The 15204-nt window shown below is 37.8% G+C and overlaps 1 protein-coding gene across 8 annotated transcripts in view; it reads right to left on the bottom strand.

Annotated features, from left to right (window-relative positions):
• Nucleotides 1-466: 466 nt before the first annotated feature.
• Nucleotides 467-15204, bottom strand: part of SOHLH2 (spermatogenesis and oogenesis specific basic helix-loop-helix 2) — a 74132-nt gene continuing 59394 nt past the window's right edge. For 2 of the 8 annotated variants that reach the window (XM_077868068.1, XM_077868069.1), the window contains one exon: nt 497-1026. In XM_077868068.1, the coding sequence (XP_077724194.1) occupies nt 856-1026 (171 nt within the window). In that variant the 3' untranslated portion in view covers nt 497-855. Of the gene's footprint in view, nt 1027-15204 lie in introns of all 8 variants that reach the window. The other 6 variants (XM_077868076.1, XM_077868072.1, XM_077868070.1 and 3 more) reach the window with 6 other exon arrangements.

The following is a 15204-nucleotide window of genomic DNA, read 5'->3' as shown; positions in this document are numbered from 1 at the left end:
GCCCTTTCATCAGACTCTCTGCTCAGTGGGGAGGGGGGAAGGGGGAGTCTGCTTCTGCCTCTTACTCTGTGCTCTCTCTCTCTCAAATAAATAAATAAAATCTTAAAAAAAGTATTTTCTATACTTTCAATACTTTCTATAGTTTCAAATACTTTCAAAAGTATTTGAAATTAAGTGAGACAGATTTATATGCATTTATTTCTAAAGATAAGAATTCTGATATGGATAACAAAAGGAGGTACATTAAAAGTTAAAGGACCCATTTTTGAGGCCAAAAACATCCTCAGAATCAGTAATATTCTTATAATGAAGGCATAAAAAAGCAACTATTATTTATTATGATATATTAAAAACTATAGTAAGTACTTAACAAAATGATCTCACTTAATATTTCAATAATTCTAAAATACAGATATTATTATCTCCATTTAATAGATGTTAAAGCTGGGTCAAAAAGGGGTTAAAGTCACTTATCCATAGTTACAAAATCAGTGAATAGTAAAGCCTGGCTTCAAACAGAAGTCTAACAGAAGTTGTGCTCCTAGTTACCACACTCTACTACATGAAAACAAACAAAAATAAGCACAAACAAAAACCAGTGTATAATGCTTTAAATAATCCATAGACTACTTTGTCACACGTTATTTTATTCGATTCCTATAAAACTCTTATGACTCCCATTTTACAGATGAGCAGACTAAGTTTCAGACCAGGAATGTGTCCAGTCACAAAGTTTTATTTAGAAAAGCTGGAACTCCGTCTAGTCTATGGGTCCCAAATCAATGTCTCTTCCAGGAGGCCAACCTTCCAGATGCTGAGGGAACTTAAAGAGATGTTGTGGAATATGGTAAGCTATTAGATGGACTGTTCACAGGGGATGGAGGTACTGATGAAGGAATCAGGGATCTTCCCTGAGGCTTGACTCAAAAAAGCAATTGTGTGAGTCGCTTTGCAGGAAACACCTTGGAGGAGGCTTGAGCTTCTTCCAATTAGATGGAGGAAGGCAAGGATCAGATTCTGGGGTTTCTGAAATTAATGAAATGAACAAACGAAAGAATAAGATGGAGACTATCCTAAGAGCAAATGGGAAAGGCAAAATATTTATGCAGACGCTAAGCACTCTTGCCTCTGGGGCCTGGCCTGAATAAGTACCAAGAAGCCAGGGATGGAGGCAGAGTTGCAGTAGGAACAAAGCACATGAGCCCTGAGACCTTGCTTGGGAAAGGTTCAATGTAACTAAATAGAACCAAACCCCACGATGACTATTAACTCTCCTCTTCTGTCCCAAGGCTGAGTGAGCTGGGAAACTCTAACGCAATATGAAAAATCAAGACAGTAAATGCAAAAGTATTCAATAAAACATTAGAAAACCAAAATTCAATAGTATATTAGAAGGATCATACACTGTGATCAAGTGGGATTCATTCCTGGTATGTAAGGATGACTCAACATTCACAAATCAATCAACGTGATAACACATTAACAAAATGAAAGATACAAATCATATAATTATCTCAACAGATGCAGAAAAAGCATTTGACAAAATTCAATACAGATTCATGATAAAAACTCTCAACAAATTAAATATACCTCAACATAGTAAAGGCCATGTATAACAAGACCACAGATAACATCACACTTAATGATGAAAAACTGAAAGCTTTTCCTCTAAGATCAGGAAAAAGACAAGGATATTCACTCTTGCCACTTTTATTTAACAGTACTGGAAGTCCTACCCAGAACAATTAGGAAAATAAAAATAAGAATAAAAGTCATCCAAATTGAAAAGGAAGAGGTAAAATTGTCCTTATCTGCAGATGTCATGATACTATATATAGAAAACTGGAGAGACTTCACCAAAAAAAAAACTGTTGGAATAATAAAGAAATTCAGTGAAGTTGCAGGATTTAAAACCAATATCAATATGCATTTCCATTCACTGATAACAAACTACTAGAGAAATTAAGAAACTAGTTCCATTTACAATGTGTCCATACTACCCAAGTGATCTACAGATTCAATGCAACCCTATCAAAATTTCAATGACATTTGTCACAGAAATAAGACAAATAATCCTGAAATTTGTATGGAACCACAAAAGACCCTGAACTTTAGGCAAAGCAAACTTCCTGATCTCAAACCATATTACAAAGCTATAGTAATCAGAACAAGCTGGTGCTGTCATAAAATAAATTCAAGCATATAAAATCAATTAATTTTTTTGGCAAAGGCCCCAAGAATACACAGTGGGGAAAGAATAGTCTTTTCAAATGATTTTGGGAAAACTCAATATCCACATATAAACAAATGAAACTGGGCGTCTATCTTACCCAATAACAAAGTCAACTCAAAATTCACTAAAGACTTGAACATAGACCTGAAATTGTAACACCTCTAGAAGAGAACATAGGTAGTAATCTCCTTAACATTGGTTTTGGTAATGACTTCCTGGATTTGACACCTAAAGCAAAGGCAACAAAAGCAAAAATCAACAAGTAGGAGTATATCAAACTAAAAAGCTTCTGTATAGCATAGAATACCATCAACAAAATGAAAATGCAACCTATGGAATATGAGAAAATATTTGCAAACTACATATCAATAAGAGTTTAGTATCCAAAATATACAAACTCATATAATTCAATAGAAAAAAATAAGTAACCCAATTTAAAATGGGCAAAGAACCTGAATAGACATTTTTCCAAAGAAGTCATGCAAATGGCCAATAGGTACATGAAAAGATGCTCAATGTTGATAATCATCAGGGAAATACAAATCAAAACCACAATGAGCTATTACCTCACAACCGTTAGGATATGTGTTATCAAAAAGACAAAAGAGATAAATGCTGGCATGAATGTAGAGAAAAGGGAACCCTCATGCACTCTTCGTGGGAATGTGGGGAAAAAATGGAGGTTCCTTAAAAGTTAAAAATAGATCTACTATAGAATTCATCCTATCTCTGGATAGGTATCCAAAGGAAACAAAACCATTATCTCAAGGAAGTATCTATATGCTCATGTTCATTATAGCGTTATTCATGATAGCCAAGGTATGGAAACAACCCAAGTGTCTGTGGACAAAGATGAAGGGATGAAGCAAATGTGTGTATGTACACACACACACACACACAGAGGAATACTATTCAGTCTTAAAAAAGAAGGAAATTCTGTCACTTGCAACAACATGAATGAACATTGAGGGCATTATTCTAAGCGAAACAAACCAGAGAAAGACAACTACTTCATATTATGACTTATATGTGAAACCTAAAAATGTCAAGCTCATAGAACAGAGAGTAGAATGGTGATTGGCAGGGGGTAGGAGGTGAGGGAAATGGGGAAAGGTTGGTAAAAGCACACAACTTTCAGCTGTAGGATGAATAAAGTTCAGGATCTAATAATGGCTATAGTTGATTACACTGTGCTGTACACCTAAAATTTGTTAAAAGAGAAGAAAAGTGTTCTCTCACACACAAAAAGGTAAATATGTGAGGTGATAGATGTGTTCATTGGATTGTGGGAATGATTTCAAAATGTTTATGTATATCATTGTACACTTTAAATATATTATAATTTTACTTGTCGATTATACCTCATCAAAGCTAAAAAAAAAGAAAGAAAAAAGAATATAAAAATTTTTACCAAAATCGATACCTGGCAAATTGGTCAATTGTCCCTTACCTGACACTGACAAAAATATTGCCATAAGGAAACAGCAGATGGAATTGCTATATCTGACCTCAGTGGGAGAAAATGCCTCAATTTTTGGAGTCTGATTAATGCTCAGAAAGCAACTAAAATTTAAACAACTTATTTAAATGCTTTATTTCACAATTAAAGAAGCTGAGGATTACTGGCCCCAGGTCACGCAGAGTTTTGGCGGTAACTAGCATGGATGCCTCCCCAGTCTGGCTATAATCAGCTGGTACAGCTGTACTTCTTTCCTTATCTTCCTGGTTAGGAAAACAGAACTAAGAGAATGTCACTACAACTAGGGTGGCAGAGAAAGAAATAACTCTTCCCTGAAATTGGTGGTCACTTTCCCCAGCCCCAGGGGTAGGAGTCAAACATATTACTTTAATAACCTTGCGTTTCTAGATGCAAAAGCAGACTGTGAAGGAAATTTCCAGGCACTGGTTCACAGGCTGCATGTGAAGGTGGGTCGGGCACCTCCCACATGGATGTTGGAGCTGATTACTAATCACTGACCACTTAAGAGTGACAGCAGGGGTGGGAAGTGCTGGGCCCCCAGCTGTCAGGCCCTAGGGCAGGGGTCATCATGGGGTCTCCCTAGAGTAGGAGAATGCTGCCAGTGGCAGCCGTATAAGCCTGGTCATCCTCCCCCAGCCCTGAGCATGGAGCATTGCCAGAAGGCTGGTGAGGGATCTACAGCCTGGTTGGTGGGAAGGTCCTCTAATGAAGGCGTGCTGTGCTCTAGCCCAGGCTCCCCAAATGGAAATCACTGCTGGGCCTTCCCTCCAACCATACCAGGGTCTCTTTAGGGTTCCCTTCTCAGAACTGGGCTTATCAGACTCTACAGCAGCTGCTAATCCCCCTTGAGATGCAAAAGGTCTGTGTGAACACAATAAGGGGATGCCTATTTCCATGCAGGAATTGCAGGGATCCACACCCAAGCATAACTGTCACCATGTGATTGAATTAGGTAAATACAAAATACCCAAAGCCTCATAAATAAGTAGCTTTGGGGGTTTAAACTGTCAAAATGAAAAAAAAATAAATTAAATAAATAAATAAATAAATAAACAAACAAACAAACAAACAAACAAACTGTCAAAATGAGGGATCCCTGGGTGGCTGAGCAGTTTAGCGCCACCTTCAGCCCAGGGTGTGATCCTGGAGTCCCGGGGTCGAGTCCCACATTGGGCACCCTGCATTGGAGCCTGCTTCTCCCTCTGCCTATGTCTCTGCCTCTCTCTCTATCTCTGTGTGTGTGTGTCTCATGAATAAATAAGCGAAATCTTTAAAAAAAATGTCAAAATGAGTTATGACTTTCCCGACTCCACATAACATTATACCTACCTATATTTTGAAGAAGCGGGGGGAAAAAAGCCCTTCATAAGTATCTTAGATTCCAAGCATTAGGTCTATTAATTTGATATTTTCCTTCTCATCAATACAATTAGCCTCGTCATGTGCTTCCCTGTGGTTTCTGTAATTAAGGGTCTCTGAACTAAGGCTGGATGAAACACAATCAGTGGCAGTGTGAAAAACAACAGTTACAAAAATACATACCTGTGTTTAAAAATGGATTTAAATTCCAAAAGTCCCCAAATTACCATTCTCTAAAATAAGTAAAGAAGGAGTTTTTAATGGAAAAGCAACAAAGCGCTGAGGATAATAAACAAAAAAAAAATGAACTTAATCTCTGATACAGAAGCTTTCCATTTGAGGTCCTTAAAACAAAACATATAAATAAACTTCTAGAAATTTTGCACAGGTCAACACTACTAATTTGCTCACCAATATTGACTGCTGAGGCAGGTGCCCATACAGAAGGGCAAAGTCTCTTTGGTGATAAAGGCTTTGAGCAGTGACTTGAATGAAATGTTAGCCAAGCAAATTTCTGGAAGAAAATAATTTGTAGAAAGAGTTGCAAGTGCGAAGTGCCTGAGGTAGGCTTATTCAAGGAACACCAAAGTGACCACTGGGATTGGCAGAGTGAGTTGTTTGAGGCAAGAGTTGTCTGAGATGATGTGAGAAAGGTTGCAAGGGTCAAGGTCATCTAAGGTCTCTCAGACCCAAGGCAAAGCCTTTGGCTTTCAATGGACAAGATGAGAGGCCACTGGAGGTCTGTAAAGGAATGACATCTGATTTAAATATTAAAAAGATCATTCTGGTTACTGTGTGGGGGAAAAAAAAAAACACAGATTGTAAGGGGCAAGGAGGGAAGCAGAGAGACTGGTTAGTAGGCTGTTGCAATAACCGAGGTGGGAAATATTGGTGGCTTGGTTGAGAACAGTTACAGAGGAGATGGTGTGACGTGGTCGGGTTCCAGTAACATTTTAAAACTTGAGCAGACAGCATTTGATCATCAATCAGATGGAGGGTCTGAGAGAAAGAAGAATCAAGGATGACTCAAAAGTTTTCTGGCTCATTCACAAAGAGGGAGGAAGAGGGCTGGTTGGGATAAACAGGAGTTCAGCTTCTGCTTTGCTTTAACCCACAACCCTCTCTATGATCCAGTGTCTTTTCACACAATTGTTAATTGGGCCTCAACCCTCTTGGCCATCTTCTTTGACCTGATACAGCAAGTCTCCCCCTCTTGTAATAATTTTGTGCCTTTCTCATTCTCCCATCATGCAAGAATATTTGCCAAACATTATTTTCAGATGTTGGTATCATATAAACATTGAGATTATTCTTTTTTATCTTGGACACCAGCCATTGAAATCACTGCCCCCATCTGAGCAACAAATTCCTATTTTCTATGCAGGTTGTGATCTGCTGAAGAGAAAGGAAAAGTCCTTTAAGCCCCTTTTGCAAGAAACTTTCTGCTCCTGCAGGAGGGTCAAGTTGAAAAGAAAAGCCCCGTAACATTTGCAGGGAAGCACTGATAAACATTCCCATACTCTTCTCTTCCCACCTCTTCATAGCTAGCTCCTTAGCCTGTTTAATCCTATTGCATCCAGAAAGTTGCTTGTCAAAATGGTGATGGTTAGTGTGAGGTGTCAAAGTAAATTAGTAAATCTTTATGAACAATAAAGATAGACATGAAAAATACTCATTTTTGGAAAAGTGATTTGGAGCTAAAGTGGATTCCTATATTTGTCACTCTCCCTTGCATTCTGGATGGGATTAAGAGGAATTACAGGTTGCTGGTATGTTGGGAATGTCACAAAATCTTGAGCATCCCTGTGAACCTGAGTACTCTTGTAAATGACATCCATTGTGTGAATCAATAGAAAAAAGACTAAAGGCTGTTGACTTAGCTATCTAAAATCAGCTGTGTGGAGGGACTCAAGAAAGAAAGGACACATTCTCTGTCTTTACAAAGCTTAACATTTCATTAGAGACTCCAGATGTAAATGGAGAAATGCCAATTAAATGCTAGCGTTTCCTGCACCCATGGGGTGCTGGGTTTATAGATCTGCTGTTACTTTTTCAGTGATCATCTCCCTCTCTTACAAACCCCCTCCCCCCTGCCTCATCTCACACACAGGGCTCCATCCATGTTATTGATTGGTGCCTCCAGCAGGCGGGAAGTCCAACAAAGCAGCCTGAAAAAGAAGTAGAGGCAGCTGCTTCCCAGTAGGATTTGGGGTGGGTGTGGGTATCCATTGACACAAAACTCATTTGCCCCCACTGGCCTCAGATGGGAACAATAATAGCATCAACAGCAATAATCATAGCAGCTAACACGTAATGGTGACTGTGTGCCAGGCCCGTTTTCTCACTGAATTTTCCCATGACCAGGCTCTATTAACTCTTCATTTTCACAAATGAGACCAGTGTAGAGGGGTAAGGCAACCTGCTGGTAGTAACCCCCTCATAAATGATGGAGGTTTGTCTGACTCCAAAGCTTTTGCACTATTGGCTTCATGTTTAACCTGGCTTCAGAGTGTCATTTGATTCCTCTTTTTTGGTCAGAAGATATACACAAAAGCATGGTCTTCAGTTGATTGGTAGAAAAAATAAAGATTTTGAGCAGTTGATATAGGGAGAGCAATATTCAGGTTTTGAGTTACCTGAAAAAAAAAACCTGGGATGCCTGGGTGGCTCAATAGGTTGAGTGTCCAGCTCATACTTTTGGCTTAGGTCATGATCTTGGGGTCATGAGTTCGAGCCCCAAGTCCAGCTCCGAGGTCAGCAGGGAGTATGCTTGAGATTCTCTCCCTCTGCACACTGCCCCCCCAGCCACTCTCTCACAAATAAATTATTTTTTTTAAAAAGCCCATACTGGGGTCAAACCCCTGTAGCATGGGTTTAAGAGAGAATTAGAGAGATTGGAGACACAAAGTATAAATCCTTTTGAAGAATTTTGCTACATAGAGGAGCATTTCTACGAAGTGGAAAGAAGTTGAAAATAAAGTAAGCTAAATGCATTACCAATAGATCTTTAACTGGTAAATAAGAGATTTATTTATCAAATTATATAAATAGAATGCTAATCTTATATAATGTTGATATTATATGAAACAGCTTTCCCCACAAAAAAAAAAATGCATCAGTGCCTTGAAGAAATTACAGTTGCATACAGCAGTGTTCTAGTATTATTTGTCATGTTCCTAGATTTATTTATCTTTACATGTGTGTGTGTCTCTCTCTGTCAACGCCCCTCTTTTTGGTAAGAACATACAAGTTCTAATCTCTTAGCGAATTTCAATTATACAACACAGTGTTATCAACTATTGGTCACTATGTCAGACCTTATTCATCTTATAACTAAACGTTTGTAACCTTTTACCGACCTTTCCCCATTTCCTTCTATCCTAGCCCCTGGAAACCACATTTTTACTATTTTTATGAGGTTTTTTCTCTTTTTTTATATTTCACATATATCATACAGTAGCATCTTTTTTTTGTCTGGCATATTTCACTTAGCATAATGCCCTCTAGGCTCATCCATATTGTTGCAAATGACAGGATTTCTTTTTTAAGACTAAATAATTTGGGATGCCTGGGTGTCTCAGGCAGTTAAGTATCCAACTCTTTTTTATTTAAATATTTTATTTATTTATTTATTCATGAGAGACACAGAGAAAGAGAGAGGCAGAGTGAGAAGCAGGCTCCATGCAGAGAGCCCAACGTGGGACTTGATCCCAGGTCTCCAGGATCACGCCCGGGGCTGAAGGCAGGTGCTTAACCACTGAGCCACCAGGGCTGCCCAAGTATCCAACTCTTGATTTCAGCTCAGATCTTGTGATTGTAGGATCAAGCTCCACATCAGACTCTGTGCTCAGCACAGTTCCTCTCCTTCTGCTCCTCCCTTGCCCTCTCTCCCTATCTCTCTCAAATAAATAAAATCTTTTTAAAGACTAAATATTATATATATATAATTATATTAGGGTGTATATAAATATATATTTATGTATATATAAATTTATTATATATACACACACACACATCTCTTCAAGATAATGATTTTGTTTCCTTTAGACACATATTCAGAAATGGGATTGCTGAATTATATAGTTCTATTCTTAAATTTTGGAAGAACCTCCATACCATTTCCCACAGTGGCTGTACCAGTTTACATTCCCACCAATAGTGCATGAGGGTTCCCTTTTCTCCACATTCTTGCCAGCATTTGCTATCTCTGGTCTTTTGATAAAGGCATCTTAACAGGTGTGAGGTGATAGCTCATTATAGTTTTGATGTGCATTTCCCTGGTGATTAGCAGTGTTGAGTGTCTTAGTGTATCTGTTGGCCATTTGTATGACTTCTTTGGGAAAATGTCTATTTAGATTCTTTGCCCATTTTTTAATTGTTTTTCCCCCCCTTAGTTTTTGCAATTGAGTTGTATGAGCTCTTTCTATATTTTGGATATTAGACCCTTATAGGATATGTGTTTGCAAATATTTTCTCTCATTCCATAGGCTTCCTTTTCATTTTGCTGGTTTCCTTCACTGAAGCTTTTTAGTTTTATATAGTCCCACTTGTTGATTTTTTGCTTTTGTTGCCTTTGTTTTAGGTGTCAAATCCAAAAAGTACCAGGACCAATGTCAAGGAGCTTACCACCTATGTCTTCTTCTAGGAGTTTTATGGTTTCAGTCTTTAATCCATTTTGAGTTGATTTTTGTGTATGACTTAAACTGGGATCTGTCATGTTCCCAGATATAAAATCCATCAAGTTTCAGCCTGATTTCCTATCCAGGGTGCTATGAAAACCAACACAGAAAAAATATTGGGATCTGAGTAAAAACATTAAAATTTTCATTTCAAAAGTTGAGAACTCTCAGGACCAAGACCAAATGTACAGTCATAGATGAAAACCCAACCACACATAATCCTTGGTTTCAACCAAATCATTTAAAAACACTTGTTAAAAAAAATTAAAAAATAAAAATAAAAACACTTGTTACCAAGAAAACAAATCTTTGTTTTTGTCCTTTGCCACAAGTGCTAAGCATAACAAGAATTATTGTAAACAGTAATGCAAAATGCTGGATAGTATGTTATTGTATCTCCATATGTATGTCCAGGCAATCTATAGATTTAACACTGCTTATCAATCAGTTTTTGATGAGCATTATCATCCTGTCCTTTTCCCTTGGAGCTGAAATTAGTTTGGTTTCCTGGCCTTGAGTATGTTTTTTGTGTTTGATGAACACAAAAATTTTGCTTTTAAGACACAAATTTTCAGAATACTGAAGCTTCTATTTTATTCTCAGCCATAAATCATCCTATTTTAATTTTTAAAATTACAGTTGTTTCCAAAGGCTATTTTTGTTGTGAAGGTGTTAATTATTTTCTGGGCCTAAACTGTGATAGCTGGCCTAATTATTGCAGTCCAACACTGAGCTTGGTTTATTATTGCTTTGTTTAGCTCCACTGAGGGACTGACCTGAAATGCTCTTCTTTTTAGAGCTGGAGAATAATGTGATCGGATTGTTAAAGCAGTTTCCTAACCAGTCTCTCTGCTTTCATTTTCATCCTCACTCTCCAGCTCAATCTATTCTCAAGGTAGTAGCTGAATGAGACTTTTAGTGCAAAAATCATATCCTGTTGCTCCTCTCTTAAAACCTTCCAAGGGCTTTATTACATTCAGAAAATAAATCTTCAGGCCCTGCTAGGTCCTATATGATCTAGCCCCTGATACACACCACAACTTGGAATAAATCTCACAAACATAATAATGCACAAAAGAAAATATGCACAAAGAAATACATATTATTCCAAAGCAATTTTTCAAAACAGGCAAAATGATGTGCTGTGTTAAAAGTAATGATAGTTATTTTAGGAGAAGAGGGGGTGTATAGTAAGTAGAAGAGGGAATAAGTTTTCTGGGTTGTAGACTGTTCTATTTCTTAACACAGGTGTTGGTACAGGGTATGTTCACTTTATGATAATTCATTGAGTTGCATACCTACTATTAGTGCACCTTCCAGGAGGTTAATTATACTTCAGTAAAAATGTTTAGAGAGAGAGAATGAGAGGTGATGAAGAAGGCAAGCATAAAACAATTCTCTCAAGAAGCTTTAAAAGAGACTGGAGAAATGGAGTGGTAACTGGAAGGACGTGACTATGGGTGGACAGTTGGAGTGTGGGGAAGGAAGTGGAGTCAAAAGATTTTTGTTTGTTCACTTTTTAAGTAGAATCTTTGCCCTATGTGGCTTGAACTCATGTCCCTAAGATCAAGATTTGCATATTCTACCAACTAAGCCAGCCAGGTGCTCTTTGGAGTTTTTTCTTTTTAAATGGGAGATATTAAAGCATGTTTATTGTACTACGAGATCTACTCTGTATATAGGGACACTCATCCCCTCTTGACTACTGAGGACATTCCTCTAGCAATTGTCCCCTCTCCCTCTTTAATACTGGAGAGTTCCTAGGATGGGGATATAGGGAAAGGTCTAGAAAAGAGTATGGTACAAAGGATTTTGCTGATGACTGTATTCCAGAGAGTTTGGGCTCAAGGTGGGGTGGGAGATTGGGTCCAAATAGCAAATGTCAAGAGCTACAATGATGGTAGAGTAACACGAGAACCTTAAGACTTCTTCTGGTGGAGACAATTAAATAGGCATGGGACTAATTAGTCCATGTGGCCTTTGAGGGGCAATTGTTTCTAATTATTGGCTCTTTGGGGATTGGTTTCACTTTTAGTGGTGGGGCAGATTGTGCTGTGATTGGAGGGAAAAAGAAAGGTGACAGCTGTCTTTATGACCCTTATGTCACCTCTGGGGGAGATCTTGAACTTATAATGAATTCCTAGGTATGGGATTGTGGAATTAAAATACATACATTTAAAATCTTAACCAACATTGCCAAAAAGGTGATGCAAATTTAAACTCCTCTCCACATATGAGTTTTTCCCCACTCTATTGCCAACACGGAGCTAAAGTTTGTAACTTTTGCCAGATCTAGTAGTGGGACAATAGCTCATGTTTTTACTGATCAATGATTATCATAAACCTCTTCCCATACATTTGTTTTCCATATGCTTCTGCATGAAAATATTAACTTTGCCCATTTTTCTTTCTGGTTGCTTGTCTTTTCCTTATTGATTCTTTTTTAAATATTTGTTTATTTATTCATGAGAGACACAGACTGAGAGAAAGAGAGACACAGGCGGAGGGAGAAGCGGGCGCCTCTCAGGGAGCCCGATCCAGGACTCCTTCCCAGATTCCGGAATCACGACCCGAGCCAGCCGAAGGCAGGCACCCAAAGGCGAAGCCACCCAGGCGTCTCTCCTTTTTGATTTAAAGAGCTCTTTTTATACTAAAGAAACAAGTCATTTGCCAGTTATATTAATTGAAAACTTCAAGTTTACAAAAACATCTGTTTTAATAATTGTTTTGGTTTTGATTTTTAATTCCTAACTCTTTAATATATTAGGAATTAATAATGTTGAATGTGGTAGGAATACAGCTTTACTGCTTCTATCTTTTCTCCCAAATAGCTATCACTGTTTCTGGAATAATCGACTTTCCCTTAACAGACTTGAAATGCTAACTTTATCCTCCCATTTTAAACATACTTACCATTCAACTCAAGAGGAGGACTCATCTGGATCCAGTCACATTCTATCAACCTAAAGACTTATCCGTCTTTCTCAGCACATTAAGTACTTGGCACTTACTTCGTATTCCTGAACTCTGTATCTGGGGTTACATTAATCTGGGCCTCTTACAGTGTTTCTGTTTCTTTCGTTTCCTACATATTGCTATTGACTGGAAATAAACAACTAATCAGCAAATAACCAGAGTCTCCTTCCTACATCTGCTATAAAAATAGAAATTTATTACCTTATAAAATCTAATTCCTGGGAAATGGTTGATCTCTGAAAACATTGGCATTTTTTTAAAGTGCTCACATAATCTCTCTCACTCTCTTGTACTTTTCTCTGTGCACATATTCTCTTCAAGTACAGTCTTATCTTAGTGATAAGATCTAAGCTGCTCAGTTTACTGGCCATTAGAAAGAATTCTATCAAAATTACTAAAATAAAACATAAATTTGTTTTGTATTTGAGTATTTGTTTTCTGGAGTGTTCATATCCCAAAATATGATTCTCAACAGCTCATAGTATTTTTTTAAATAACAAATTAATTTTTTATTGGTGTTCAATTTGCCAACATACAGAATAACACCCAGTGCTCATCCCATTAAGTGCCCCCCTCAGTACCTGTCACCCATTCACCCCCACCCCCCCTCCTCCCCTTCCACCACCCCGAGTTCGTTTCCCAGAGTTAGGAGTCTTTATGTTCTGTCTCCCTGTCCGATATTTCCTACCCATTTCTTCTCCCTTCCCTTCTATTCCCTTTCACTATTATTTATATTCCCCAAACGAATGAGAACATATAATGTTTGTCCTTCTCCAATTGACTCATTTCACTCAGCATAATACCCTCCAGTTCCATCCATGTCGAAGCAAATGGTGGGTATTTGTCATTTCTAATAGCTGAGGAATATTCCATTGTATACATAAACCACATCTTCTTTATCCATTCATCTTTCGATGGACACCAAGGCTCCTTCCACAGTTTGGCTATTGTGGACATTGCTCATAGTATTGGATAAATGAGGCCTGGCTGGGGTTACTGGTGTATGTGTTCTCTCAATAACCCTGTATGATTACTTTCTCACAAATGAGAAAAAACACTCCAAAGGTTACACTAATAAGAGCACCCACTCCATATGCATGATGCTGAATATCCCATTCTCTAACCACTACATCTGATCCTACCCCCTACTTTATCCTTACATCTCAACACTCTGTCTAGTGCTGTGGTGCCAATTATTTTTTTTATCCATACTCCAATCCAATCATCCTCTTTACAGTGCCCTTCCCACCCTCCTTACCGAGCCAACATTCCCTGGTTCTTTTTTTCCCCCCTGAATGATATTTTTAAAAGAAAATTTGGGGGCATCTATGCGGTGCAGTCGGTTGGGCATCTGACTCTTGATTTTGGCTCAGGGGATGATGCTGGGGTCATGAGATCAAGCCATATATGGGGCTCCATGCTGGGCATGGAACCTACTTAGTATTCTTTCTTCCTCTCCCTCTGCCCCCTCCCCACACGCATGTATGTGCACTCACAGCTCATGACTAGCTAATATAACATTTTAAATTTATTTATTTAAGGTATTCCCCCTCAGAAATTAAGCTTCATGTGGAGGGTACTCAATAAGTATTTCTTGGCTAAAGATATCACACAGATACATTTTCATAACCATGCAAAGATATAATTATATTATAATAGTTTGTAAAGAAAACTTAAAACTGAAGAAAAAATAAATCTCTGTCATTGGGAAACTATATTTTGAGATATTCTTAAAATAGAACACAGCTATTTAAAAGAATGAAGTCTTGACATAACAGTATGGAAAATGCCCATAAACAAGGAGGGGAAAAAATGAATGCAGAACAATACTATATGATTCTAATTTTGTTTGAAATCTAAATGTCTCTCCACATGCATAATTCATATGTTTTTGTGTGCATAAAAGAAAATCTAGAAGGAAACATACCAATCTGTTAAGAATGGTTACCTCCAGAGAGAACGGGATTTCAGAAGAAAGAGATTTTTACTCTGTTATACAATGTTGTTTGAATTTTATAAACCTAAGTTAGGTTTATAAAACAAATGAGTCTTTGAAAAGATCAAAATGGTACCAATGATTAATTAGTGTTGTTTGATGGTGTCTGTGGGTCTAAATAAATAAAGGCAAGAAAGCAGAAATTATGAGGGGAAATGACCAGTGGGATACTGCATACTTTCAGCAAAGAAGGGACAGAGCAAAGCTTATCCAAAAATAAAGAGTAAAAAAGTATAATCAGCAATTATTTATTGAGCTCCTACTATGGGAAAGGTGCTATCTTCAATGAGGATATATTATGTGCATTTTCTCTAATCCTGGGAACAAACTTGCAAGTTAGGTATTAGTGCCTTAGATGATAAGAATGAGGCTCAGAGAAACTGAGTACTCATGAACCCTGAATAAAGAGAGAAGCAATGGAACTGGGGATCAAATATGCCATGCTGCCTCTCACATAAATGAGCCCCTAAAGCTGGCCTAT

This window comes from Canis aureus, chromosome 24 (assembly GCF_053574225.1).
Source record: "Canis aureus isolate CA01 chromosome 24, VMU_Caureus_v.1.0, whole genome shotgun sequence".
In the NCBI taxonomy this organism is placed as follows: Eukaryota; Metazoa; Chordata; class Mammalia; order Carnivora; family Canidae; genus Canis; species Canis aureus.
The sequence above is the reverse complement of the archived record's forward strand: the minus strand, read 5'-3'. Positions and strand labels throughout refer to the sequence as shown.